Below are 27,867 nucleotides of genomic sequence, written 5' to 3'. Positions count from 1 at the left end.
ACTAACAGCCATTTGGAACAATCCAGAAATTTGCATTGAAAAGAAAATACTACATTTATTTTTGTCATTCATGAGAAAGCGATTTAAAAAAATGTAGAAAATACTGTGGAAACTTTATTTCAGCTTATATCAAAATATTTAATCAGAAACAGTAAATTTACTGAATATAATCAAATCCATCACACGACTGAATCTAGAAATACCTACATGGGGAACAGAATTTCCAAAATACAGTATCTCCAATGTATGTTAAAAATGTATGTTAATTAAGATTAGATTAATTTTCCAGATTGGAGTTGTAAAGGAATTAAATACTTAGAACATATATTGGAAGGAACAGACTTTATATCGTTTGACGGACTAGTTACACAATATGGGATCAACAAGAAAAGATTTTTAGAATATCCATCCATCCATCCATTTTCATCCGCTTTGTCCGGGCCGGGTCGCGGGGGCAGCAGCCTAAGCAAAGAGGCCCAGACCTCTCTCTCCCCAGCCACCTCCTCCAGCTTATCCAGGGGGAATACCAAGGCGTTCCCAGGCCAGCCGAGAGATATAATCTCTCCAGCATGTCCTGGGTCTGCCCCGGGGCCTCCTCCCGGTGGGACATGCCTGGAACACCTCACCCAGGAGGCGCCCAGGGGGCATCCTTGTCAGATGCCCGAACCACCTCAGCTGGCTCCTTTCGATGTGGAGCAGCAGGGGCTCTACTCTGAGCCCCTCCCGGATGGCCGAACTTCTCACCCCATCTCTAAGGGAGAGGCCAGCCAGCCTTCGGAGGAAGCTCATTTCTGCCGCTTGTATCCGCGATCTCGTTCTTTCGGTCACTACCCACAGCTCGTGGCCATAGGTGAGGGTAGGGACGTAGATCGACCGGTAAATTGAGAGCTTCGCTTTTACACTCAGCTCCCTCTTCACCACGACGGACCGGTGCAGCGTTCGCATTACTGCAGCTGCAGCCCCAATCCGTCTGTCGATCTCCGGCTCCCTTCTCCCATCACTCGTGAACAAGACCCCGAGATACTTGAACTCCTCCACTTGGGGCAGGAACTCATCCCCGACCCGGAGTGGGCACTCCACACTTTTCCGGCTGAGAACCATGGCCTCAGATTTGGAGGTGCTGATCCTCATTCCCGCTGCTTCACACTCGGCTGCGAACCGTTCCAGTGCGAGCTGGAGGCCCTCACCCGATGAAGCCAACAGAACCACATCATCTGCAAAAATCAGAGATGAGATTCTGAGGCCACCAAAGTGAAAGCCCTCCGCCACTTGGCTGCGCCTAGAAATCCTGTCCATAAAAATTATGAACAGAACCGGAGACAAAGGGCAGCCCTGGCGGAGCCCATCACCCACCGTGAACGAGTCCGACTTATTGCCGGCAATGCGAACCAAGCTCTTGCAACGGTTGTATAGGGATCGAATGGCCCGTAGCAATGGGCCAGACACCCCATATTCCCGCAACACCCCCCACAGGACACCCCGAGGGACACGGTCGAATGCCTTCTCCAAGTCCACAAAACACATGTAGACTGGTTGGGCAAACTCCCATGCACCCTCAAGTATCCTGGAGAGGATAAAGAGCTGGTCCAGTGTTCCGCGACCAGGACGAAAACCGCATTGTTCCTCCTGTATCCGAGGTTCGACTAGCGGACGAACTCTCCTTTCCAGCACCCTGGCATAGACTTTCCCAGGGAGGCTGAGGAGTGTGATCCCCCTGTAGTTGGAACACACCCTCCGGTCCCCTTTCTTGAAGATGGGGACCACCACCCCGGTCTGCCAGTCCACAGGTACTGCCCCTGATCTCCACGCAACATTGCAGAGGCGTGTCAACCAGGACAGCCCTACAACGTCCAGAGCCTTCAGGAACTCGGGGCGGACCTCATCAACACCAGGGGCTCTGCCACCAAGGAGTTGTTTAACTGCCTCAGTGACCTCGCCCCCGGAAATTGGCGGGTCATTCCCCTCATCCCCAGACTCTGCTTCCTCCTCGGAAGACGTGTCAGTGGGATTAAGGAGGTCCTCGAAGTATTCCTTCCACCGCCCGACAATTTTCTCAGTCGACGTCAGCAGCGCTCCGCCAGCACTATACACAGTGCAGGTAGAGCACCGCTTTCCCCTCCTGAGACGTCTGACGGTTTGTCAGAATCTCTTCGAGGCAGCCCGAAAGTCTTTTTCCATGGCCTCTCCGAACTCCTCCCACACCCGAGTTTTTGCTTCAGCCACTGCCCGAGCCGCATTCCGCTTGGCCTGTCGATACCTGTCGGCTGCCTCCGGAGTCCCACAGGCTAACCAAGCCCGATAGGACTTTTTTTTTAGAATATCAACAAATTAAATCCATAGTAAAAAAGAAATTTAACCTCAGTCAAGTTGAATTACAAACTCCACCAAGTGTGCTACATTTTCTTACTCTTAAATCCCCCAAATTATTGTCTAAAATATACAGAACACTTTCTAAATTAGATGAATCAATATCACTTCCTATTGCAAAGTGGGAAGCAGATTTATCAGGTATGCTTAAAAACCTTTAAATTGATTAAAAATCCCAGTCTGCAATTAATACAATACAAAATACTACATAGAGTGCACTATACAGGTCATCGGATGTTCAAGATGGGCTTTACATCTTCCAACAACTGCTCACACTGTCAAGGCAATACACCAGACAATTACATCCACGCTCTTTGGTTCTGTCCACCAGTGCAGAAGTTTTGGCACGAGATATGTGAAGACTTATCAAAGTGTCTGAAATGTAAAATTCCAACCTCCCCTTTAGCGTGTTTGTTGGGCAAATTGGATGATGTCACTACAGAAACTACTTTAACTGGCAGGGAGGTTGTTCCATCCTTGCAGGAGTCCACTCTGCAGGAGAGGGAGAGACATAGGAGAGGTGGAGAATAAACTTAACCTGGGTGTCTACTGTTGTGTAGTCTGGGAGATGATTGAATGTTGGGTGGGTACAGTTTCCTCTGCGATGGGGTCGGGTAGGCTGCCCCGGGTCCTGTGGGGCTTGGTGGTGCTGCTGCCGTAGGCCCCGGTCTGGATGGGCTTGGGCTCCCTTGCCTTGGTGGGTGCCGAAGGACAGGGGTGCCTACTTTTCCTGCCCATCATCGGCTGCCACCCCAAGGGCCTTGGGGTGCAGGTGTGTCACCAGGGTGCAGGGGAGGCATCCCCCCCCCCCCCCCCCGCCCCCTTCTGGCCACCTGTGCCTCAATTTTATTCCACAACTTAGACATCCACATTACTCACAATCACATAACACATACATATAGGGCCTTGACGGTCTGTGTATTCGTAGCTCGTCCACAGAAGGACTGGTAGCTCCCCTTACGATAAGGGTTCAGATCGCGCGAACAGGTGTGAAATGTGTGTGTTTAGTTAGTTAGTTTGTTTGCTTGTTTTAATCAATTTTAAATCATGCTTTTTATTTGCTTTTGTTTCTAATGTCTCTGTAAAGCACTTTGAATCACCTTGTTGTTGAATTGTGCTATACAAATAAATTTGCCTTGCCTTGCCTATTCAACCCCACCTCTGGCGCTGGCACCTCTCAATTTTAAATCCATGTAGACATTGAGGGTTCTTGGGAGGGGCCGTGCTAACACCTGCTGCTCTATGGCAGCAGCACCATCGGGGCGGGGGGGCTTGGAGGAGGTGTTGGCCATCCGATTGGGATCTGGGATGCGGGGCCTCCCTGCTGCTGCGGAGCCTGGGGCGGTCTGCTTGCCTCCACCCCGGGGGAAAGAGTAACATCTCCTGGGTCTAGCTGCCGTTTCCCCCTCTGGGGGCGAGGGTACCTGGACCCGTGGTATAGAGTATGTTTGGGGAGTGTGATTGTGTGAACATGTCCATTTATGTCTATCCTTACACTGGTTGAGTGCTGAGTATTTGTATATGTGTGCATGAGGGTGGAATGCATGTTTGTGTCTGTGTGTGCCTGTTTGTCTGTGTCTATGTTGGGTCTTAGATTTCTGTGAATTTGCTTTACAGAAAAAATGACAGCATTTTTTCTGTAAAGCAAATTTACCTTGCCTATGGGTATAAATAAAGTTACCTTGACCTTGATCTTGACTCCACCTCTCTGGGAACTCCCAGGCCCTCCGAAGTATGGAGGCCTATCTCCCCTCATCACACTCCCTGCCGGTAACTGATGCCCTCAGGGGTCGGTGTGTTGGTGGTTCTTGGTGTCCGGGGCTGGGTGCTCAGGTATGTACCAGCTCACTCCCGGTGGCTACTTGGCAGGGCCTGGCGCCTGTTGCTCGGTCAGGCCTCTTCCAGTGCGTAGGGGGCCCTCGAGCCTCCGGCCTCTGGGCCTGCGGCTCGGTTCACTCCGGCACAGCTGGCCGCCGGCAGAGCCGGGGGGCACGCCAGTGCAGCCCCCTCTGGCTTCTGCTCTGTGGCTACTGGGTGACCCCTCGTCTGGGGCTCTCCTCAGTTCTTCCCAGGACAGTGGCACGGATGCCACCGAGAGAATAACTTCAAGGCAGTCCAAAAATATTTTTCCAATGCCTCTCTGAAGTCCTCCCAGACCCGAGTCACGTTCTGCTTGGACTGCTGGTATGCATAGGCTGTCTGCAAAGTCCAATATGTTAACCAAACCCAGATCAATGATACGATTATAAGATTGATCATCGATGTGGCCTAGGTTGTTACTCTTGCACAGAAGTCCAGTAACAGAACACTTCTCAGTTTTAGGTCAATCAGACCCTTTCCCCCAAGTTTCACTGTAGTTGCCCACATGAGTGTTGAAGTCTCCCAGAATGACGACCCAGGTGGAGCGCCCTCAAGCAATCCACTGTTAGGGTTGAAAATATTTTATTTTCCTACTAAAGAAAGCTGGTTTCAATCATTTTCATATAAACACTGCAAGTGTGCTCATATGAATTGGCACTCCGTCTTTTGAAGGTCGAAAGCTTTGTTCAGTGTGACTGTCCAGATATATTGTTGAAATGATGTAGAGTGCAGAGGGTTGATTGCAAACAGGCTAAATATTTTTAAAATACAGCACTTTAAAGTGACGGGAACATTTCAGTAATGATGTTTTTCACTTCATTGATGGACAGTGTTGGGGAGTAACGGAATACATGTACCGCCGTTACGTATTTAAAATACAAAATATGAGTAACTGTATTCCGTTACAGTTACCGTTTAAAAAGGTGGTATTCAGAATACAGTTACTTTGTTGAAATAAATGGATTACACTGCGGTACTTTCCTGTTTCATGTTGTCGCGGGTCAGGACTGTTTGGGTTTTGTTTGACAGCTACGTTCTGTTGTTCCAGGCGGCAGCGTTACGGTTGCCATGGTTACAGGGCGACGCTCTCTCTCTCTCTGCGACTGTGTGTTTCCTGGGTGAGAGAGCACCTTTTGTTGTTGTTGTTGTGCTAAGCTAACAGGCTGAATGCTACAAGCATAGCTCTAAAGAATGTAGCATCATGGGCAGTGTAGTCCGTGCTGCAGGGAGAATGGACTGCCATACACGTTATGGGTCTGTGAGCGCGAGGAGGGAGAAAAAGGCGAGTGGAAAGGTACGAGTTGTCATCGAGGAAAAACGGGAGCTGGAAGCATGTAAATATAATAATAACCACTGCAGCCAAGAAGAGAGCCTGACGAGCCCAGTTGTAAGTAAGCTATTAAGACTCGACTGTACACCGTGTTCCTGTTTTCCTCCGAAAACAATAAGTTCCGTTGGAGCAGTCTTTCAACGCCTCTCTCTGTCTCTCGCAAGAAAAGTTGACCCACACAACAAAGTAAAGCTATTTTTCGGCTACGAGCCGACAGGGACCCCGCCGTATTAGTCAGAGGTCCCTTTACTACAGTTCGGAGTCGCGGACCTTCAGTAATAGTAATAAATCACACAGCAATAGTACATTCAGCATGATAATATATTAAGTAATCCAAAGTATTCAGAATACGTTACTCTCATTGAGTAACGTAACGGAATACGTTACAGAATACATTTTGGGGCATGTATTATGTATTCTGTAATGGAATACATTTTAAAATACCAGCAGACTGAGAGACAGCTTTTTCCATCAGGCCATCAGACTGCTGAACACGTCATAGACACCTCAGCTTCACTACTGGAACTTCAACATTATGCACTCCACACTGTATATAAATGCCACTTGTTTTGCACATATTCAACTCTGTATATTTTATTATTATTATTATTATTATTATTTTATTTTATTTTTTTACTATTTAATTTGTAAAAATGTGTATACACACACACACACACACACACACACACACACACACACACACACGTAGGAGAATATTTAGTATACACATCCAGAAATGCATACACTGTTATATATTGTACATATATTTATTAGTTTTAGGTCGACCATTCTTGTATTTTGCTCGTTTGTGTTGTTGTGTTTGCACATCTCTGTTGCTTGTGGGGCTCGCACACAAGAATTTCACTCGCATGTGCTGTGCCAGTGTGCCTGCACATGTGATGTGACAATAAAAAAAAAAAAAAAGTGATTTGATTTGATTTGAAAAGTAACCTTCCCAACACTGTTCATGGATCAAGTATTTCTTTATTTTAGGCAATTTATTGTGTAGTCAGCAGAAATTACACAACCATCAAGCAGACATAGTAATTAAAAAATATACATAGTAATACAAAAAATGTAACTCTAACCCAAAATCTCGAAGTCGAGAATAAAATAGTAACATTCAAACATCCTAAGGCATTTAAATGACCCATGGCTGCCTGGAAATAAGGTTTAATTTCTATTTTTTCTTAAGGTTGACTTAAGGTGTAGCCAAAGCCAAGAAACTCCTTAGAAAATGTATGTCTAGGATCATCGTGCAAAACTTTACTTCAATTTAAAGGTCTAAGTGTCAGCAGATTTTTACATAAAATGCGGATCTTAGTCATGTTCAGGCCATAAACTAAAGGATTTAATAGTGGTTGGCTTATTAGCCAATATAATGAGAGAAATATACGTAACAAAATAGGTACACCGCTCATATTGAACCTACTCTGTAATATTTCAAAGCAAGCTCCACATGAAAAGTTTAACACACAGGCAAGATGAGGACTGCAGGTAGTGACAGCTTTCTGCCTCACCTGTTTGGAACCAGAAGAACAAACTCTAAGGATTTTTATGTAAGTGTAAAGCATGAATATCAGAGGACAACATACTGTGCATAAAACAATAATAATTCCATATATATTAAGTGCTTTAGTGTCAGAACAAGCCAGCTTTATGACAGAGTAGTTGTCACAGTACACTTTGTCAATAATGTTCCCACAAAGTGGTAAAGTGGAGCTCAATGAAATCATGAGAGCACATGCAAGAATAGCATATAACCATGTTATAGCAATTAGTATAGCAATCCTCTTGGGTGTCATGTATGTGTTGTATTCATAGCTGGACTGGCCATCGGGCGTACCGGGCATTTGCCCGGTGGGCCGCTGGCGATTTTTTGTTTTTATGGGCCGATGGATTTTTTATTTTATTTTTAGGAAGGGTATATATAATGAAAGGTGTTGGATTGGCCAATTGGTCATGATCGACTCTGGGCTGGACCAATTACAGCCAAGGAGGCCGAATGCACCCGCCCCCTTGTTTAGCAATCACGTGATTTTCGCGCATTGCATGCCGGGAACTCGTGGCAAAACAATCCAAGTACCGCATCAAATGCAAGCATTTGCAGCACCGCAAAACGTTCATTCTCCGGTTCCAATACCTTCTTGTTTTTCTTTGCCGCACAAAAAAGGAATGTACAAAACGAAGGAGAACAATGCCGGTCCGTACAAAGACAGACTCGACGAAAAGACAAAGAAAAGATACGAGGAAAAATCAAACCAGTGAAAGGGTCAGACCATTACGAGCACACAGAGGGACAAAATACGTTAGCGTGCTGCCCAACTTTCACTACGCTCATATTTATAATTACACGTTCTTGGAGTGAGTGCATACACTCATGAAGTTTAGTAACTTCAGGTCACTGCAACAAGCCCAGGAACAGTTTACTGACGGATGGGCAGGGCCGTTGCTAGCCATTTGGGTGCCCTAAGCACAAATGCTTTATGGTGCCCCCCCCGCCACTGAAAAAAAAAACAAAAAACATTAATACTTTTGAATTTCTCAGTGGAATTTGTTTAATTAAATAACAACAAACATGACAGTTAAACAAATAAATAAGGTTAAAGGAGGTTAAAAATACTGTTACAAATAAATACTGAAACAAAAATTGAAGATTGGAAGAAGAACAAAGAGCCTGGCAATAATGTGTAATTTTTTTTATAAAAAAATAATATATATAATATAATAGTATTATTATTAATATATTTACAAATAGTTTCACAATAGAATTTAAATAAGAAACTTAAATAAGAAAAATAAGAATTTGAACACAAAAGCCACATTCCTTAAGTAACTATGTTAAACATTTTTACAATTCGTTGTCAGAGTATGCCCTAGACTCTAGGGCATACTCTGACAACCAGAAAATGCAGGCGTGGTGTGCCTCTCTAGGGCCTAGAGAGGCACACGCCTGCATTTTCTGGTTGCAAAATCAGCTATAAGGTCATCATATGATAGCTTCTGAGCCACGTCACCATTGATGCTGATAACAGCCAGACCACTTAAACGTTCCTGCCCCATTGATGAACGCAGGTACGTTTTAATGAGTTTGAGCTTTGAAAAGCTTCGCTCAGCAGAGGCAACTGTGACAGGCAGGGTCAGTGCAATACGCAGAGCAATCCACAGATTGGGATATACCTCTTGAAGCTGATTGTCATGTAAAAATGACAGCATTTCCAAAGCAGACGTCTGTGGTGGCAGCTGAGGAAGGTTGATGATTTCCTGCATCATCTCAGGTCCATCAATGTCAGCTACTCCCTTATCTGTCAGTGTCTTCTATACTTCAGTGCAGTGCGGATGTTGATGTTCGACCAGTCACTGAAGCCCTCTGTACTCAGCTTTATATCCTTCACACTGAAAAGCTTACATGCAAAGCAGAACACAGCATTGTTCTGCGGTGAGTACACTAACCAGCTCCGGTGAACCTTTTCTCCATTGGGAAGAATTTTGAACTTAAGGCTAGTGTGAAATGCTCTTCCATCAGGCCCCTTTGGAAAATTAAAATCAGAGCTGACATTAAAAGGACCTCTCCGCACAATTTCAACACGATCAGCATCTACAATGTGAGCTGGCCAAAGAGCAGGATCGGTTGAAGGGGGCACACATGTCTCCACAGTGTCACTTTCTGATAGTCTCTCAGTGACAGGACTCTCAGTGGTACTTGTGTATGGAACTGTACCTGAACTGGTGGTTGATGGTTCTTGTTCTTCTTGGCTAGGGATTGTTGCAGGGTCTACAATGGCTGGTGGTTGATGTCCAGGGATGGCACTACTACTGGATGGTTCATCCTGTCCTTGAGATCCTCCTTGAACATATTTAAGCATTGACCCTGCATACAAGAGAAAATATTCAGGGATTTTACAGAAATACAATTTTGAATCTACAGTAGGCCTACGAAAGATTGCATTATAAGACTAATAAATTAAGTAAGTCACTGGTACATTTAAAAATTACTAACTATATTTTACATGTATAGATTTTCATAATGGCAAATGGCAATATAAACATGCTGTACATAATTTGATATAAATGCGCAAGTAGGAAATCTATATTACTGGAAGATATAGGTTTCATATTACAGTTTCACCAACAGATGTCGCCCTTGATCTATGAACCTAAAGAAAGACGAGAACTATTTATGTGTTCAGACGTCAATGGCATAAATAAGATATGCGTCTTTATAGATATCCTGAAATGCAGCAACATACAAAGTAATCTTGTCTAATCTGATAATAATACTTGACTGCATCACTGACCTATCCCAAAGTTAAGGTTAATCAGTAGCATGCATGACGTTAGCCAGCTAGCAACCTGAGGAGGGAAATGCTAGTCTCACGAATCACGATAACGTTAGCAATCGTGAGTCACGATTGCTAACGTTATCTGAAAACCGTCAATTGAGTGACCATGATGAGTTGCTTTTAGTAGTCCATTCTATATTCATATCCACAACGTAAACAAACTACCCAACATCAATCATTTGCAACATTTGTTAACACAGTATGAACACTGCTAACAGGAGCTATCACAGAGTTGACGGACATGAGCGTGCAAGCAAGGGCTACAATAATGAACTTTTTTTATTATTATTATTTAAACATTGCCTTACCGGCAAGCGACGCCTGAGTTTCATCACGCTTCCTCTTCTTCTTTCTTTTCTCCGCTCCCGACTCCTGTTGCCGTTTCGAGGCCATGTTCAAACAGGTGTTTACCAATTATAGAACAGACCACTGGGAGTGGGGGGGCACCAGGAGGAGACTGGAGACAGGGCACAAAGCAGATTCACCCCTTTTCTCGGGAAAATTGTTTTATGTTGCTTTTGTATTGTTTAACCATATTAATGCATATGATATTTATAGTATTAATATGGTTTACTTTTTTTTTTTACGACCCTGATTTTTTTGGTGCCCTACCGGCCATTTGGTGCCCTACGCAGTGTGCGTTATGTGCGTTTGCGGAGCTACGGCACTGCGGATGGGTACAGGACCTTGAAATGCACCGTGTAGAACGAAAGACCATCGTACGAACAAAGGTAAGTTTACCAGTCTCACAAATCGTCTTCATAGATACACATTCGTTAACTGTTTATTAATATAACCTTTGAGCTCAACGGTAATTAATTAGTAGTGGAAATAATTTCTGGTAGGCATTACAGAAATGTAGCAGTGACAATAATATTGTATGTTGTAATCGCACTGGACAATTAGTGATACAAAACAACTGTTTTATCCTGTGAATAAACGTATATGTTTTTGTCAATGTACCATAATAACAGAAGCGAAACGCAATATTGTGTCAGGACAATTTACTATTTATGCACAATAAATAAAGGAGCATAGCGCGACAATTTCTGTTCAGCGCCAGACTTGTAACCTATATCACCAATTATGTTAAGAAAAATGACGTATTAACGACTAAAAACTCTGACCTTTGTGGGAATGCTTGGAGCAGACTAACATGTGAACTGGAGTGTTCTGGGACGTTATATTTGGTATATCCAGACCATCGTCGGCTCTTACTTCGGAAACATGGCTTAAAACATTTCTCTTCAAGGACGTAATCCGATTAAAAAAAAACGATCGGCTTCCCGTGGCTGTCATGCGACCGGCTGTTGCAGTTAATAATACAACAGCTTCTTGCCATTTTTTGTGTTTCTTTTTATCGCTGTGTAACTGAGTTCAATTGAAAGCCTGCGTGCGCTAGTACGTCTTGCCACAAGTTCCCAGAATCCTTTGCGGTTTTACCCCTGAATGACGTCACATTTTCAATCTTTATCCTGGTGGGCCGGTCTCTAGTCAAAATGCCCGGGCCGATTTTTTGTCCCAGTCCAGCCTTGGTTGTATTGCAATGGAAAACAGATAGCGAGATATCTGTCATAAGACATAACAGCCAGATTAAGATATTCAGCACTCCCATAGCAGTGAATACAATAAATCTGCAAGTAACATAAAGATGCAGAAATGATATTAATATCACAGATGATGTGAAGCAGGAGCAGTGGAAACAGAGATGTGCTACCATACAGTGCATTCACAAACAGGTTGCACAGAAACATGTACATAGGTTCATGTAAGCTTCTGTTCACACAGATAACCACAATCAGCAGAACATTGGTGCAAACTACTGAAACAAAGAAACACATGACAAGCATAAAAAATAAATACTTGAAAATCCCAATATTCAAGAATGCAAGTCTGAAATGTGAGAACTGTGTAGAGTTTGTCATGATTACCACTTCAGTTGATAAAGCTTATTGACAGTGCCCACTGGATGATGTGATTTTAACAGACTGAAACTGTGGTCAGTTTGTCTGTGGTCAGATGAAATTACTCAATGTGAAATCAACATCAGCTTGGTTTTAGACCACTGTGTAAATCCCAGTGTCTACCTGCTGTCCTTACCTGGTCACAGTCAGCCCCTCCTAACTGAGTGAAACTCTGCATTCCCTTTTAACTATTTCAGTTCAGTTCAGCCCACGGCAAGAGACTGACCCTATTACCCAACATCCCACAGGAAGTGTCTCTTGGTAACGTTGGAAGTTTGTTCTATCTACACAAACAACTATAATCATATTTTGCACTTTAATAAAGAATCCACAGACGCAAGAGGGTTTTTTTTATTTGTGGGATGTGTTTGTATGTTTGCTTTTGTATGTGTCCGTATTTTAGATATTTTAGATTATGATTCCATGACCAACAAGGTCAGTAATAAGGAAAAAGCTACACACTATCATGGGTTGCTTTTGTGTAATGGACACAATGTTTTTTTTGCCCAGATTGTCCCAGTTTTCCCAGTTAAACACTTAACATTCTAAAGTTACTGGTTTCCCATTTTCCACATACTTTTTACTGTTAATTTCCTAATGTAATTACGAGTGACAACAGTAGGGTACCAGTATGTGCCTTGAGACGTAGAGAGAGGTATTTGTTGCTGCTTGCCAAAAATGAAGGACATTTTTCAAGATACTCTGCTGAACACAGAGAGCTCTGAATGGTGCAGCACTTGGTACTGCTATCAGAGGAAAGTCATGTGTGACAAAAATGAGCCAAAGCATACAGTGTTGCGAGTCAAGCAATATTTATTTGCAGTGTTTTCTTTCGCCCTTATCAGAGCAGCTTTCCAGCTACCTCCATTGTTCCACATCACACACTCTGCACAGATTCGGGTGTTTCTTGGCAGCTCGGACTTACTGCCCTCCTCCTTTGGCCCCGGTGGCTTCTGAAGTAGAGAAGGTGGATTAGGTAATGCTCACCGGCCGTGACAACCAGCCTCCCCTGACACCCTGAACCTGCTGGTGCACCACTGCCCTGCAGCTGAGCCACAAACCACACTTTGCCAGTTGGGTGGGAGAGGAAATCAGCCACGACCATTTGTGCCTCCAGCCTATGGACCACTTTGAACTTAAAAGGCTGAAGAGCAAGAACCCACCGTGAGATCCGTGCATTGGGATCTTTCATGCAGTGGAGCCAGTGCAGGGGGGCATTATCCAAACTGAAGGTGAAAGGGTGGCCCAGGAGGTAATAATGGAGGAAGTTGACCACCCACCAGATTGCCAAGCACTCTGTCTCCACGATGCTGTACCTGGACTCCCACTCCAAAGGTTTCCTGCTGATGTACACAACCTTTCTTAACTGCTAGGAAAAAACAGCCCCCAGGCATACGTCAGTCTGCATCAGTCTGCAGGATGAAAGGTAGGGAAAAGTTAGAAATGGTGCAGGGGTTCCCCACAGAAAACCTTCTTCACCTGTGCAAAAGCTGCCTGGCACTGTTCTGTCCAATTGACCAGATCTGGTCCAATCAGGGACATCCTTTTGGATGAGATAAGTTAAGGGGCTGGTCAGCTCCACTAAGTTCAGGACGAACCATGGATAAAAACCAGCAAGCGCCAAGAGCTGTCACACCCCTGTTTTAGTCTTAAGATGGGGGCAGGCTGTGATAGCCATTGTTTTATCCACCTGCAGGCGCACCTGCCCACTTACCATGTGGTACCCCAAATATAGTCCAAATATAGTGGACTGTGGCCACCCATTGCCCAGGCAGCACATGCAGCCTGTGAACGGAACACCTGGCCTATGAGGCCAGTGTTAACAGACCTCTCTGCATTGAATCATGCTTGTTATTAACCTCTGTCTCTCTTCCACATCATGTCTTTGTTTTCCTTCTCACATCCCAACTGGTCGCAGCAGATAGCCCCGCCCCTCCCTGAGCCTGGTTCTGCCGGAGGTTTCTTCCTTCTTCCTTACAATAAATGACTGTTACTGTGATTTTGCACTGTATAAATACAATAGAATTGAACTGAAATAGATATAATAATCTTTTTCTTCAGACAGCTTTCAATTTGTTTCCACTCATGTACTGTTGCATGAGATAAACATCAAAACCAAACAGAAACAGTTGCATAACTGATCATGTGCCAGCCACAGGCCTGCACTTCATCTGTCACCACAGATGATCCAATTGGTAGGTAAAGTAGGAGCTAAGTGCATGATATTTAAGCCTAGAGAGAGACCTAGCTGTGGGAACAGACTCTGGATTTGCCTGAACTGGAGCCAATGAATTATCAGACTTCTATTAAGGGCACTTTGGATGATTGTTGAACACTGACTATAAACAAAACACACTGAACTTAACCTCCCAAGACTGCATTTTGAGTCCTGCAGCTCTCCTTAGTTATGACACCTCCTCAGTAAATTAACAATATGTGCTGCTAGGATATGCTCTGCATATGTATTTTTGTATGGTCTTTATATGAAATGCCTTGAAGCACCTGTCTTTGTGATTTAATTCTATATAAACAACATTAAAATTGAAACTTAAAAAATGTTTTTTTATTTTTCACATGCAATGATCGAAACTGAAGAGAAAAGCACAGTGCAGCATTCGATACTGTCAACCATAATATCCTATTAGAGCGATTAGAACATGCTGTAGGTATTACAGGTACTGCACTGCAGTGGTTTGTATCATATCTGGATGATAACAGGCAACAGGCATCCAACAGCCATAGCTCTGCAGGCCACAGCCACAGCCAGGCTCCTCCATCAGCCGGCAGGCCCAGCCAGGCTCCTCCATCAGTCAGCAGGCCACAGCCAGGCTCCACCATCAGCTAGCAGGCCACAGCCAGGCTCCACCATCAGCCAGCAGGCCACAGCCAGGCTCCTCCATCAGCCAGCAGGCCACAGCCAGGCTCCTCCATCAGCCAGCAGGCCACAGCCAGGATCCACCATCAGCCAGCAGGCCCAGCCAGGCTCCACCATCAGCCAGCAGGCCACAGCCAGGATCCACCATCAGCCAGCAGGCCACAGCCAGGATCCACCATCAGCTAGCAGGCCACAGCCAGGATCCACCATCAGCCAGCAGGCCACAGCCAGGATCCACCATCAGCCAGCAGGCCACAGCCAGGATCCACCATCAGCTAGCAGGCCACAGCCAGGATCCACCATCAGCCAGCAGGCCACAGCCAGGATCCACCATCAGCCAGCAGGCCGCAGCCAGGATCCACCATCAGCTAGCAGGCCCAGCCAGGCTCCACTATCAGCCAGCAGGCCACAGCCAGGCTCCACCATCAGCCAGCAGGCCACAGCCAGGCTCCACCATCAGCCAGCAGGCCTAGCCAGGCGCCATCATCAGAAATTCCGCTTCCGGGTCCCTCGTGGTGGCCGCCTCGTGCTCTCGCTTCAGTATGCCACCCAAGAAAGGCCCAACACCAGAGGAGGTTGAGGACATTAAAACCTCCCTCGGAGCGCTGTGCGGAGACGTGGCCGCAGTCAGGGCGCAGCAGGAGCTGCTTCTGGGGCTTCTGGAGGAGGTAAAACAGCTACGCCTCCAAAATGCCGAGAAGGACAGACGGATCATGGATCTCGAGCGGCGGGTGGATGAGCTGGAGCAGTACACCCGTACGAACGACGTGGTCATCAGCGGTATTAAAATCAAGCCGCGCTCATACGCGCGCGCGGTGGCCGGGAACGTCGGGGAGCCCAGCGACGAGGAGACCCGCTCGGTGGAGCAACAGGTGGCGTCCTTCCTCCAAAGCAAGGGGATAGAGATGGACCTGGAGCACATAGAAGCATGTCACTCACTGCCCAGGAGGAGTGACAGACTGCCGGCCATCATTATGAGATTTGTCAATCGGAAGAACAAGGTCGCACTGCTGAAACAAGGACGCAAACTGAAAGGCACGGACGTTTTCATTAATGAGCATCTGACACGAAAAAACGCAGACATCGCGAGGAAGGCAAGGCAACTGAAGAAGAACGGTAAAATACAACATACATGGGTAACAAACTGTAAGATTTTCATTAAGCTAAACGGGACACCAGAAGAGGCAAAAGTACTGATAGTGAGGAACATGGAGGATCTGGACAAGTATAACTGACACCAATGTATCAATTACACCAGGAAATGACATGGACACGTTGAAATTAGTTCTTCAACAGAAAGTAATTGATCTAGATTGTGAATATAAGGAGCATAATATAATAGATCCAGAAATAGATTCTGAAAGTAACTTTCTCTCTACTTTTGTTAAAAATTGTAATTATTTCACTCAGGAACAATATGAAAAAGAAATTAACCTAGACGGGAAGCTCTCATTAATTCACTTTAACAGCAGAAGTATGTACTCTAATTTTGATTTCATTAAGGACTATTTGCAACAATTTTCTCGCCCCTTTAGTGTTATAGCCATCACTGAAACTTGGTTCAATGTCGATAAAGGAATAGATTTTTGTTTGAATGGATATGATTTAAAATACATGAATAGATTAAATAAGGCGGGCGGCGGGGTTGCTATATATGTTCATAACTCTATAAAATATAATGTTGTAACAACTATGTCTATGGCTATTGATGGAATTTTGGAATGTTTGACTATTGAGATTATGAATGACAAAAAGAGAAACGTTATAATAAGTTGTATATATCGGACACCCAGTTCAAGTATTGACACTTTTAATGAATGGATAGAAAAAACGTTTGCTTCGGTGAACCAAAAATTACTATTTATCTGTGGTGATTTTAACATTGATTTGCTAAATCCAACAAGGTTAAAAGCCATTGATGACTTTACTGACACGATGTACAGCTTATCACTATATCCAACAATAACAAAGCCAAGCAGAATAACTTCACATAGCGCCACTATTATTGACAACATTTTTACTAATGTCATGGATTTCCAAATTAATAGTGGCCTGCTTGTCTGTGATATAACTGACCACTTACCAGTTTTTACTTTGTGTGACTGTGATTTAAAAAAAATAGATACCAAGATCATGATAGCAAAGCGAACAATAAATGAAGAAGCAATTCATGCCTTCAATTTCGATTTAGCACAACAAGATTGGAGTTCGGTGTATGAAGAGTCAGATGTGGACAAGGCTTATGATAATTTCCTAGATATTTTTACTATGTGGTACAATAAACATTGTCCTGTAAACGAACACATGACAAAGAAAAAAAAGATAAAAAGTCCTTGGCTCACAAAAGGAATTATTAATGCTTGCAAAAAGAAAAACAATCTGTATAAACAGTTCATCAAAGTAAAAACAAAAGAAGTGGAACAAAGATATAAAGCATATAGAAATAAATTGACTGATATTATAAGAACGAGCAAACAACTTTATTATAGAAGAAGATTATATGAAAATAAAAACAATATAAAAGGAACTTGGGATGTGTTAAACAACTTAATTAAACAAGGATCTTCTGGAACATCATATCCTGAATATTTTACTGATGCAAATGGTGAAAATCACAACATGAGTAATATTGTCGATGGGTTCAATAAATTCTTCATAAATGTTGGCCCTGAACTAGCAGCGGACATCCCGTGTCATAAAAATGAAATATCAGTAATATAAAATCAAATCCCTTTTCACTGTTCCTCTCAGCTACAAATGAGCAAGAAGTAATAAATATCACATTAAAATGTAAAAGTAAGTCTTCAATGGATTATCATGACATAAATATGTCTGTAGTTAAACAGGTTATTCTGAATATTGCTAGTCCCTTAACATATATCTGTAATTTATCATTTCAGTCCGGTTGTTTTCCAAAAAAAATGAAAATTGCGAAAGTAATACCACTATATAAAAGTAATGACAAACACAGTTTTACCAATTATAGGCCTATTTCTCTACTGCCTCAATTCTCAAAAATTCTAGAAAAACTTTTTAATTCAAGATTAGAAAAATTCCTTGAAAAACATCAAATAATAAATGTTGGTCAGTATGGTTTCAGAACACAAAGAACCACTTCAATGGCGATAATTGAGGCAGTAGAAGAAATTACTGATACACTGGATAAAAATAAATATGCAGTTGGTATTTTTGTTGATCTCAAAAAGGCCTTCGACACAATCAATCACTCAATTTTACTGGATAAATTGGAAAGATATGGTATTCGAGGGAAAGCTGGTAACTGGTTAAAAAGTTACGGGTCGGGAACAATATGTTAGCATAGGGCATTACCATTCAGAGAAACTTGGTATTACATGTGGTGTTCCCCAAGGGTCAGTGTTGGGACCAAAACTTTTCAATGTATACATAAATGATATTTTTGATGTTTCTCAAGTACTTAAACTCATACTGTTCGCAGATGACACCAACATATTTTTCAGTAGCGATGATTATACTGATCTTGTAATGACTGTAAACAGGGAGCTAAAATTAATAAAAAAATGGATGGACATAAATAAATTATCATTAAATATAAATAAAACTAAAGCAATGTTTTTTGGTAATTTAAAATATAATATAGAATTACCAATTATCATTGAAGGTGTACCAATTGATAACGTGAGTGAAAACAAATTTTTGGGAGTTATAATTGATAATAAAATTTCATGGAAACCCCACGTCAGACACATAAAAACCTAAATTTCCAGAAGCCTCGCAGTTTTGAACAAAGTGAAACAATTCCTTGATAAAGATTTACTTCGTACTCTGTACTGTACCCTGGTTCTTCCATGTCTTACATATTGTGTGGAAGTGTGGGGAAATACATATAAAAATACAACTAATCCATTAGTCACAGTACAGAAACGAGCACTGCGTATTATTCACAAGGCTGGTTATCTAGATCATACTCACAAATTCTTTCTTCAGGCAAAGTTACTTAAATTCCAGGATCTGGTTAATTACAATACATCCATAATTTTGTATAAAGCTTTTACTAAACTTTTACCGGCAAATTTACAAACTAGATTTGAAATTCGAGAAAAGGTTTATAATGTGAGAGGATTTGGAGAATTCAAATTACCCAGAACTCGAACAACCCGTAAAGGCTTTTGTGTGTCTGTATGTGGTGTGAAAATCTGGAACAGTCTGAGTTTACAATTGAAACAATGCAAAAATATTCATAGATTTAAATTCCTCTACAAACAGTTGGTCTGGTCACAGTATACTCAATGATGCTTTTAGTGTGCTCTGTAATGTCTGTTCTCTTACCATTGCTGGTATGGATTCAAAAAAAAAAAAAAAAAAAAAAGAGTGTGCGTATGTATGTACATATATGTACATGTGTGTGTAGATATATATGTATGTATATGTATGTGTGTATGTGTGTGTTCGTTACTTGTAGTTATTACTGCCTGTTACCTGTGGTAATGCAATTTATAATTTATATATTCTGTATTCAGTTATGAAGGCTCTAATTGTTGTTTGCGAGCTGCCGCTTAGATGCTTGTATGTGCCCGGGGCTGTTGATGGGTCTGTATGCAATGATGGGCGTAGCTGCGGGAAGTTTGTTTTTTTTGTTGATGAGTGAGTATAGGGGTGGGATTTAATAAGTTTTCTTCGTCCCACTCCTTTTTCAGGCAATTTTTGTTTTTTGTTTTGTGCATTTTATGTTCAATATAGGTATTTGTTGTTCCTGAAAATGAACAAATAAATGAAATGAAATGAATGAAAATGAAAAAACAGTACTGAGGAAAATTATAACTCAAAGCCCTACACTGAACTTATTATTTGGTTAAACACACACACACACACACACACACCCACACACACACACACACACACACACACACACACACACACACACGCATACATATTTTTCATATCCAGCATAAATGCTGTGTCTTTTGGGTCTGACAACAAAGTAGCACCCCACACCCCATGGCAGCTGTGACAGGTTCCAGCGACCCTGATAAGGATAACCAGAACAGAGTAGATGGATGTTTTCTCACTTCCATTTTCACTGGTTACTGCAACAAAGTCAATGACTCTTTAATCTGTTGGTTTGCAGAAATTTCAGGCACAAGCAGGCATTTATAAAATGGAAGAAATCACATCTGTATCGGGATAAAGAGAAAAACCTGTTTACTAACTTACATTTATTAAATCTAAAAGGCAAAGAAACTGGCATTGAAACTTCATCTGTGCACCAAATCAGCGGTACCATTAGCCCCAACCTGACTGCCAAAAATGATCTTGTAGCCTTTAGGCTAACTTAACACTTCTAAATATATTAAATAATGAACTAAGTGATGGCACGACTTCTGATTTCAGACATTAAGACCAAAAACAATACCAGTTCAGACAATTCTGTGTTTAGTTTATTATATCATTTCTCATAAGATTTCATTATAATAAGGCACTGCAACAGTCCTTGTAAACCTGTCAGCTTGAGGCTGAATTCAAATCAGAAAAGAGACGGATCAGGAAAACAAAAAGGACAAAATGGATGGATCTTGATTCTGACATGAAGACGTATTTAATCTTCTCCAGAATTAACTGTGGAGAAATTTAACTGCCAAATATTTGCTGAATAAAGCACAAACACATAGTTTTAACTGGATATTATATTTTAAAGTTTGATTTGTGACAAAGTGTAAAAACCTTCATTCTACAAATTACATTTTTACATGAGACTCGGATTTTGGTCAGATTTAGCCCATAGATTACAGGATTGAAGAGTGGTTGGCACGTCAGCCAATATATTGATAAAAAAATACGCAACATATTTGGGAGCTGTCTCATATCAAATCTGTTTTGTATAATTTCAAAAAAAGCACCACATGAAAAATTGAGCAGTGAGGCGAGGTGAGGCGTGCAGGTGCTGATGGCTTTGTGTCGCATCTGTTTGGATCCAGAAAAACAGACTTTAAGGATCCTCATGTAGGTGTAAAAAATTAAAGTTACCAGAAGAACTAAAGTGAACGTGTAGAGTATTCCATAGATGTTATTGGCTGTGGTGTCAGAACAGGCCAGTTTAACAATGGAGTAGTTGTCACAGTACACTTTGTTAATGATGTTCCCACACAGCTGCAGAGGAGCACTCAGAGAAATTAAAACACTTATTGCAAAAAAAGTCAACAACCATGTTAGTGCAATGAGCACGGATACCTTACTAGAACTCATACATGTGTGATATCGCAGAGGACAGCAGATGGCAAGATATCTGTCATAAGAAATAACAGCCAAGTTACTAAACTCAATACTTCCATATGCATAGACACAGAAGATCTGCAAGAAACAAAATGAAGCAGAAACAGTGTGAACATCAGAGAGGATCTGAACCAGGAGGGACGGAAACAGCCCTGTACTACCATACAGCTCATTCACAAACAGGCTGCACAGAAACATGTACATAGGTTCATGTAAGCTTCTGTTCACACAGATAACCACAATCAGCAGGACATTGGAACCTACAATGAAAATATACAAAGCAAGAATAACAAAGAAGCACAAGTAAGTGACACGTCCTGTGTCAAAATAGCCAGCAAGGGTGAAAAAGGAGAGCTGTGTGGTGTTTATCATCATTGTTCTTTGGATTCACGATAACTGAATGGGTCACCTAAAAATATGTTGTTTTGTTTATCTTTCCAACATCTCACAGATCTGCTGGCTGTACAAATGGCTCATCAAACCTAATGATAATAAATAAGTTCAGAAGAAACGAGCTCTAAACTTATTGTATATAAATTTTCAATGAGAAGCTGGACCTAGATGAAACATAAATCTGTTACAGGAGCAAAGAGCAAGGGTTGGTTTAATGTGTCATCACTGACCATATGCTTATAATAAATAAAGACAATAAAAGTCAAACATAAGCCAAACTTATCGTTCCTTTATCAAAAGCATTCTAATGATTACAACAAAGTCTTGGATGAAATCCTTACATGAGCTGATCTTCTGCTGTCATTGACCTGAAAATTTGATGCATCTTCTAATCTCAGCCGACACCCACCGCAGGAGGCAGAGCTCATTATCTAACACTCATGTTTAAGACTGCCTATTACTGTTTTTAAAAGGACAAAGGGGATTCAGGAAATCCCAGCAAAGAGGCCAAGAAAATCCCCAATCAGGGTTATGTTCTTGTCTTTACAAAGATGATCTTATTTTTCTAACCTCTCCCTGTAAATCCCATTATCTGGTTGTGAACACTTGCACTTTTCTGAATCCTCCATTCTCTTCCAGTTTACTGCTGCTCTCTGCTATCTACACAGTACAGTACTACACAGCTCAGTTACCTGCTCCGTTTTTTATTGTTATTTTGCCTGTCCCATTTGGTTCTTTAGCCATCAAAATTGTTGTCTGAAGGCCAAGAAAGACACCCAACAGATTTACTTTATCAAGTGGATCATCACAGCCTTGCCATATTCCACAGCATGTCTTTTATCTTGTCTTCCTTCTCTCACCCCAACCGGTCGCAGCAGATGGCCCCGCCCCTCCCTGAGCCTGGTTCTGCCGGAGGTTTCTTCCTGTTAAAAGGGAGTTTTTCCTTCCCACTGTCGCCAAAGTGCTTGCTCATAGGGGGTCATATGATTGTTGGGTTTTTCTCTGTATCTATGAAGCGCCTTGAGGCGACTTATGTTGTGATTTGGCGCTATATAAATAAAATTGAATTGAATTGAATTGAATATTGGTCTATTTGATCGACCGTTGTTGTCACGATTCTTTTCTTTTCTTTTATCCATCCATCTTCTTCCGCTTTATCCGGGGCCGGGTCGCGGGGGCAGCAGCCTAAGCAGAGAAGCCCAGACCTCCCTCTCTCCAGCCACCTCCTCCAGCTTACCTGGGGGAACACCAAGGCGTTCCCAGGCCAGCGTGTCCTGGGTCTGCCCCGGGGCCTCCTCCTGGTGGGACATGTCTCGAACACCTCACCCAGGAGGCGCCCAGGAGGCAGCCTTGTCAGATGCCCGAACCACCTCAGCTGGCTCCTTTCGATGTGGAGGAGCAGCGGCTTTACTCTGAGCCCCTGGCTGAACTTCTCACCCTATCTCTAAGGGAGAGGCCAGCCACCCTTCGGAGGAAGCTCATTTCCACCGCTTGTATCCGCAATCTCGTTCTTTCGGTCACTACCCACAGCTCGTGGCCATAGGTGAGAGCTTCGCTTTTACACGTCAGCGTCCACATCACTGCGGCAGCAGTACCAATCCGTCTGTCGATCTCCGGATCCCTTCTCCCATCACTCGTGAACAAGACCCCGAGATACTTGAACTCCTCCACTAGGGGCATCAGCTCATCAGCTCATCCCCGATGGGCATTGTTGTGGAAAATTTAACAATGACCTGCATGTGTGAGTCGCTGAAGCACACCCCGTGGTTCCCCCTTTTTGAAAACAACGGTGGGACTGAGGCAATTTTACCTCAGGATGGCCAGTCACCGCAATGTGGAGAGAGCATCCCAGTGAAACGCCAGGACCATTCCTGAATTGTGGCCACCACCCTTACATCTTATATACAGAGACACAGACAAAGAACATTCCACAAACTCTTACACATTGGCCCCTCTCACGGGGGGGCTATACCTTCTCGCTCACAGAGAGAATTATGACCTTGTTTCCTGCTTGGCCGTCACCTAAGGATTTACATCTCTGATAAGCAGAAGGAGTACCACTATCTGTTTAACGTCTCCCATTACAACGGCCTCAATGTGTTAACATTCCACATGCATGTAAACAGGTGACAGGAGTGCTCTTACTATAGTATAGTGAGAAAGTGATATTACTATAACTAATGTGATATGATTGAATATGTGATTAATACATGAGAAAAGAAATCTGCCACCACAGCACGCAACCCTTTTCCGGCTCAGAACCATGGCCTCAGATTTGGAGGTGCTGATCCTCATTCCCGCTGCTTCACACTCGGCTGCAAACCGTTCCAGTGCGACCTGTAGGCCATCACTCGATGAAGCCAACAGAACCACATCATCCGCAAAAAGCAGAGATGAAATTCTGAGGCCACCAAAGTGAAAGCCCTCCGCCACTTGGCTGCACCTAGAAATCCATCCATCCATCCATCCATCCATCCATCCATCTTCATCCGCTTTATCCGAGGCCAGGTCGCGGGGACAGCAGCCTAAGCAAAGAGGCCCAGACCTCCCTCTCCCTAGCCACCTCCTCCAGCTTATCCAGGGGAACACCAAGGCGTTCCCAGGCCAGCCGAGAGATATAATCTCTCCAGCGTGTCCTGGGTCTGCCCCGGGGCCTCCTCCCGGTGGGACATGCCTGGAACACCTCACCCAGGAGGCGCCCAGGGGGCATCCTTGTCAGATGCCCGAACCACCTCAGCTGGCTCCTTTCGATGTGGCGCAGCAGGGGCTCTACTCTGAGCCCCTGGCGGACCTCATCCACACCAGGGGCTCTGCCACCAAGGAGTTGTTTAACTAAAGAGCTGGTCCAGTGTTCCGCGACCAGGACGAAAACCGCATTTTTCCTCCTGAATCCGAGGTTCGACTAGCAGACAAACTCTCCTTTCCAGCACCCTGGCATAGACTTTCCCAGGGAGGCTGAGGAGTGTGATCCCCCTGTAGCTGGAACACACCCTCCGGTCCCCCTTCTTAAAAATGGGGACAACCACCCCAGTCTGCCAGTCCACAGGTACTGCCCCTGATCTCCATGCAACATTGCAGAGGCGTGTCAACCAGGACAGCCCTACAACATCCAGAGCCTTCAGGAACTCAGGGCGGACCTCATCCACACCAGGGGCTCTGCCACCAAGGAGTTGTTTAACTGCCTCAGTGACCTCGCCCCCAGAGATTGGCGGGTCATCCCCATCATCCCCAGACTCTGCTTCCTCCTCGGAAGACGTGTCAGTGGGATTAAGGAGATCCTCAAAGTATTCCTTCCATCGCCCGACAATTTTTCTCAGTCGAAGTCAGCAGCACTCCGCCAGCACTATACACAGTGCAGGTAGAGCACCGCTTTCCCCTCCTGAGATGCCTGACGGTTTGCCAAAATCTCTTCGAGGCAGTCCGAAAGTCTTGTCGGCTTCCTCCGGAGTCCCACAGGCTAACCAAGCCCGATAGGACTCCTTCTTCAGCCTGGTGGCTCCCCTCACCTCTGGTGTCCACCATTTGGTTTGGGGATTACCACCACGACAGGCACCAACCACCTTGCAGCCGCAGCTCAATGCAGCAGCTTCGGCAATGGAGATGTTGAACATGGTCCATTCGGACTCAATGTCCCCAGTCTCCCTCGGAATGCTGTTGAAGCTCTGCTGGAGGTGTGCGTTGAACATCTCGCGGACCGGGGCCTCTGCTAAGCGTTCCCAGCACACCCTCACTACGCGTTTAGGTGCACCGGGTCTGTCTGACATTCTTCCCCGCCACCTGATCCAACTCACCACCAGGTGGTGATCAGTTGACAGCTCAGCCCCTCTCTTTACCCGAGTGTCCAGAACATATGGTAGCAGGTCTAGTGATACGATTACAAAATCGATCATCGACCTGCGGCCTAGAGCGTCCTGGTGCCACATGAACTTATGGAAACTGTTATGTTATGTTCAAACAAGGTGTTCGTTATGGCCAAACTGTGATTTGCACAGAGGTCCAATAACAAAACACTGCTCGGGTTTAGATCAGGGATGCCGTTCCTCCCAGTCACGCCCCTCCAGGTCTCGCTGTCGTTACCCACGTGAGCATTGAAGTCTCCTAGTAGGACAACAGAGTCTCCAGGTGGAGGACCTTCCAGCACCCCACCCAGGGACTCTAAGAAGGGTGGGTACTCTGAACTTCCACTCGGACCCGTTCCCCGACCCTAAGGCACAGGGAACAAACCCTCTCATCCACCGGGATGAACCCCAACGTACCAGCAGCAAGCCGAGGGGATATTAGAATACCCACCCCAGCCCGCCTCCTGTCACCAGGGGCAACTCCAGACTGAGACAGAGTCCAGCCCCTCTCCAGGAGACTGGTTCCAGGGCCCAAGCCATGTGTAGAGGTGAGCCCGACTATATCTAGCCGGTACCTCTCAACCTCACGGACTAACTCAGGCTCCTTCCCCACCAGATGGGTGACATTCCATGTCCCAGTTGCCAGTCTTGGTAGCTGGGGGTTAGTCCGCCAGGGCCTCCGCTCCTGACCGCTGCCCGGCACACAATGCACCCGACCCCTAGGATGGGAGGGCGGCAGCCCTGGTTCAGAGAGTTGCTCTCAGAGGTAGTGAACTGGTGAGATAATGCGTCTGGTTTCACATTGCCAGATCCGGGCCTGTAGGTGATAGAGAAACGGAAGCAGGACAAAAACAGTGCCCATTCTTGTGGTCGGTCCACACGACGAATGGTTGAGCAGAGCCCTCCAGCCAGTGTCTCCACTCCTCCAAAGCTAGCTTGATAGGTAGCAACTCCCAATCCCCAGCGTCGTAGTTTCTTTCTGCGGGTGAGAGCCAATGAGAAAAAAAAGCACACGGGTGAAGCTTACCCTCCTTCTGTTGTGACAGCACAGCCCCCACCCCAGAGTCAGAAGCATCCACTTCGACCACAAACTGGAGAGAAAGATCTGGCTGGGTGAGGATGGGTGCAGAGGCGAACTGTTCCTTAAGATCCATGAACGCTGATTGTGCAGCGTCAGCCTACAGGCACGGAACTTTAGGGTAATTAAGGTGGGTTAATGGTAAAGCAATCTTACTGTGGTCTTGAATGAAGCGGCGGTAGAAATTTGCAAACCCCAGGAAACGCTGCAACTGGCACCGGTTGGAGGGTTCAGGCCACTCTACCACTGCTTTCACTTTGGCTGGGTCTGGCTGAAGGTTGCCCTGTTCAATGGTATAACCGAGAAAAGAGACAGTCTGGACATGGAATTCACATTTTTCACCCTTAACAAACAGTGTGTTCTCCAGGAGGCGCTGTAGGACAGGTAAACAAACATAAACCGGTTGATAAAATCTCGTAGCACGTCGTTGACCAAAGCCTGGAAGACAGCCGGCACATTACTCAGGCCGATAGGCATCACCAGGTACTCAAAATGGCCCAGGTGGGTTTTGAATGCCGTCTTCCACTCATCGCCTTCACGGATTCTTACCTGGTGGTAGGCATTCCGCAGGTCCAGTTTGCTGAAGATTGTGGCCCCCTGGAGGAGCTCAAAGGCAGAGGTGAATAAGGGTAGTGGGTATTTGTTTTCTATTGTAATGTCGTTTAGCCCATGGAAATCTATACACGGTCTCAGTGATTTGTTTTTCTTTTCCACAAAGAAGAAACCAGCAGCAACCGGGGATGAAGAGGGTCTGATAATCCCTCCTGCGAGTGAATCGTTAATGTATGTTTCCATGGCTTCTCGCTCGGGCTGGGAGAGGCTGTAGAGGCGGCTGGTAGGTAGCTTAGCTCCAGGGAGCAGGTCTATTGCACAACCATAGGGTCGATGTGGTGGGAGAGATGCAGCCCTCTCTTTGCGAAAAACCTCTGATAAATCATGATAGACTGGTGGAACAGAAGTTAAATCGGGTGGCTCAGAAGAGGAGGGCAGAGAGTCACCTGATATAGATGGTGTGGTGGATTTCAGACAAGATGTGACACTCCTCCCCCCATTCTGACACACCCCATCTCTTCCAATTGATCAAGGGGTTGTGTTGCATTAACCAGGAGTGCCCAAACATGGGGTGTCTGAGGTGCGTTAAACACAAAAAAGGTAATGTTCTCCAAATGATTACCTGAGAGAGTAAGTGTCACAGTTTGTGGAGACAGACTGTGCAGAGGTGTGTGTGTGGTGGACCCAGGTGCGAACACAAGTGAGGAGACGGGAGAGAACTTAAACAAAAAGCGAGCCTTTTATTGTGGCTGATGAACACGAATAAAACAAACGAGAACGAGAGCAGCACAAGAGCAATAACTAAACAGAAACCTAAACTAGGAACAAACTATGAAAGCTAACTATGACAGTGACCGTGACTATGGTGAGGAAAACAGATGACCTGACAATGACACAATGAAAACAGAGGACTTAACTACACAGGAGGTGATTAGGGGAAGAGGAAACACACGAGGGCAAACAGCTGACATACATGAACCTAATGACAGGACAGGGGAGAGTACAACTAAGCACATG

The 27,867-nt window shown here is 44.4% G+C and overlaps 2 protein-coding genes and 1 long non-coding RNA gene across 3 annotated transcripts; all 3 read right to left on the bottom strand.

Moving 5' to 3' along the window:
* Positions 1-5,053: 5,053 nt before the first annotated feature.
* LOC113036501 (olfactory receptor 11A1-like) lies at positions 5,054-11,825 on the bottom strand. The gene is made up of 2 exons (XM_080289154.1): positions 11,445-11,825; positions 5,054-7,377 (listed from the first exon to the last, which is right to left on the bottom strand). Exons 1-2 carry the CDS (start codon positions 11,823-11,825, stop codon positions 6,829-6,831), a joined length of 930 nt encoding a protein of 309 aa, XP_080145280.1. The 3' UTR covers positions 5,054-6,828.
* On the bottom strand, positions 7,507-11,434 carry LOC145420187 (uncharacterized). Its single transcript, XR_013901485.1, has 3 exons — positions 10,209-11,434; positions 9,279-9,428; positions 7,507-8,961 (listed from the first exon to the last, which is right to left on the bottom strand). It is a non-coding gene; the product is annotated as an uncharacterized LOC145420187 (long non-coding RNA).
* Positions 11,826-20,400: 8,575 nt separating the features above from the next.
* LOC113036500 (olfactory receptor 11A1-like) lies at positions 20,401-21,363 on the bottom strand. The gene has a single exon (XM_026192893.2). The coding sequence runs from the start codon at positions 21,361-21,363 to the stop codon at positions 20,401-20,403; it is 963 nt and encodes a 320-aa protein (XP_026048678.2).
* Between the last annotated feature and the right edge of the window lie 6,504 nt (positions 21,364-27,867).

This window comes from Astatotilapia calliptera, chromosome 14 (genome assembly GCF_964374335.1).
Source record: "Astatotilapia calliptera chromosome 14, fAstCal68.1, whole genome shotgun sequence".
In the NCBI taxonomy this organism is placed as follows: Eukaryota; Metazoa; Chordata; class Actinopteri; order Cichliformes; family Cichlidae; genus Astatotilapia; species Astatotilapia calliptera.
This window is presented reverse-complemented; position numbering and strand designations above follow the sequence as displayed.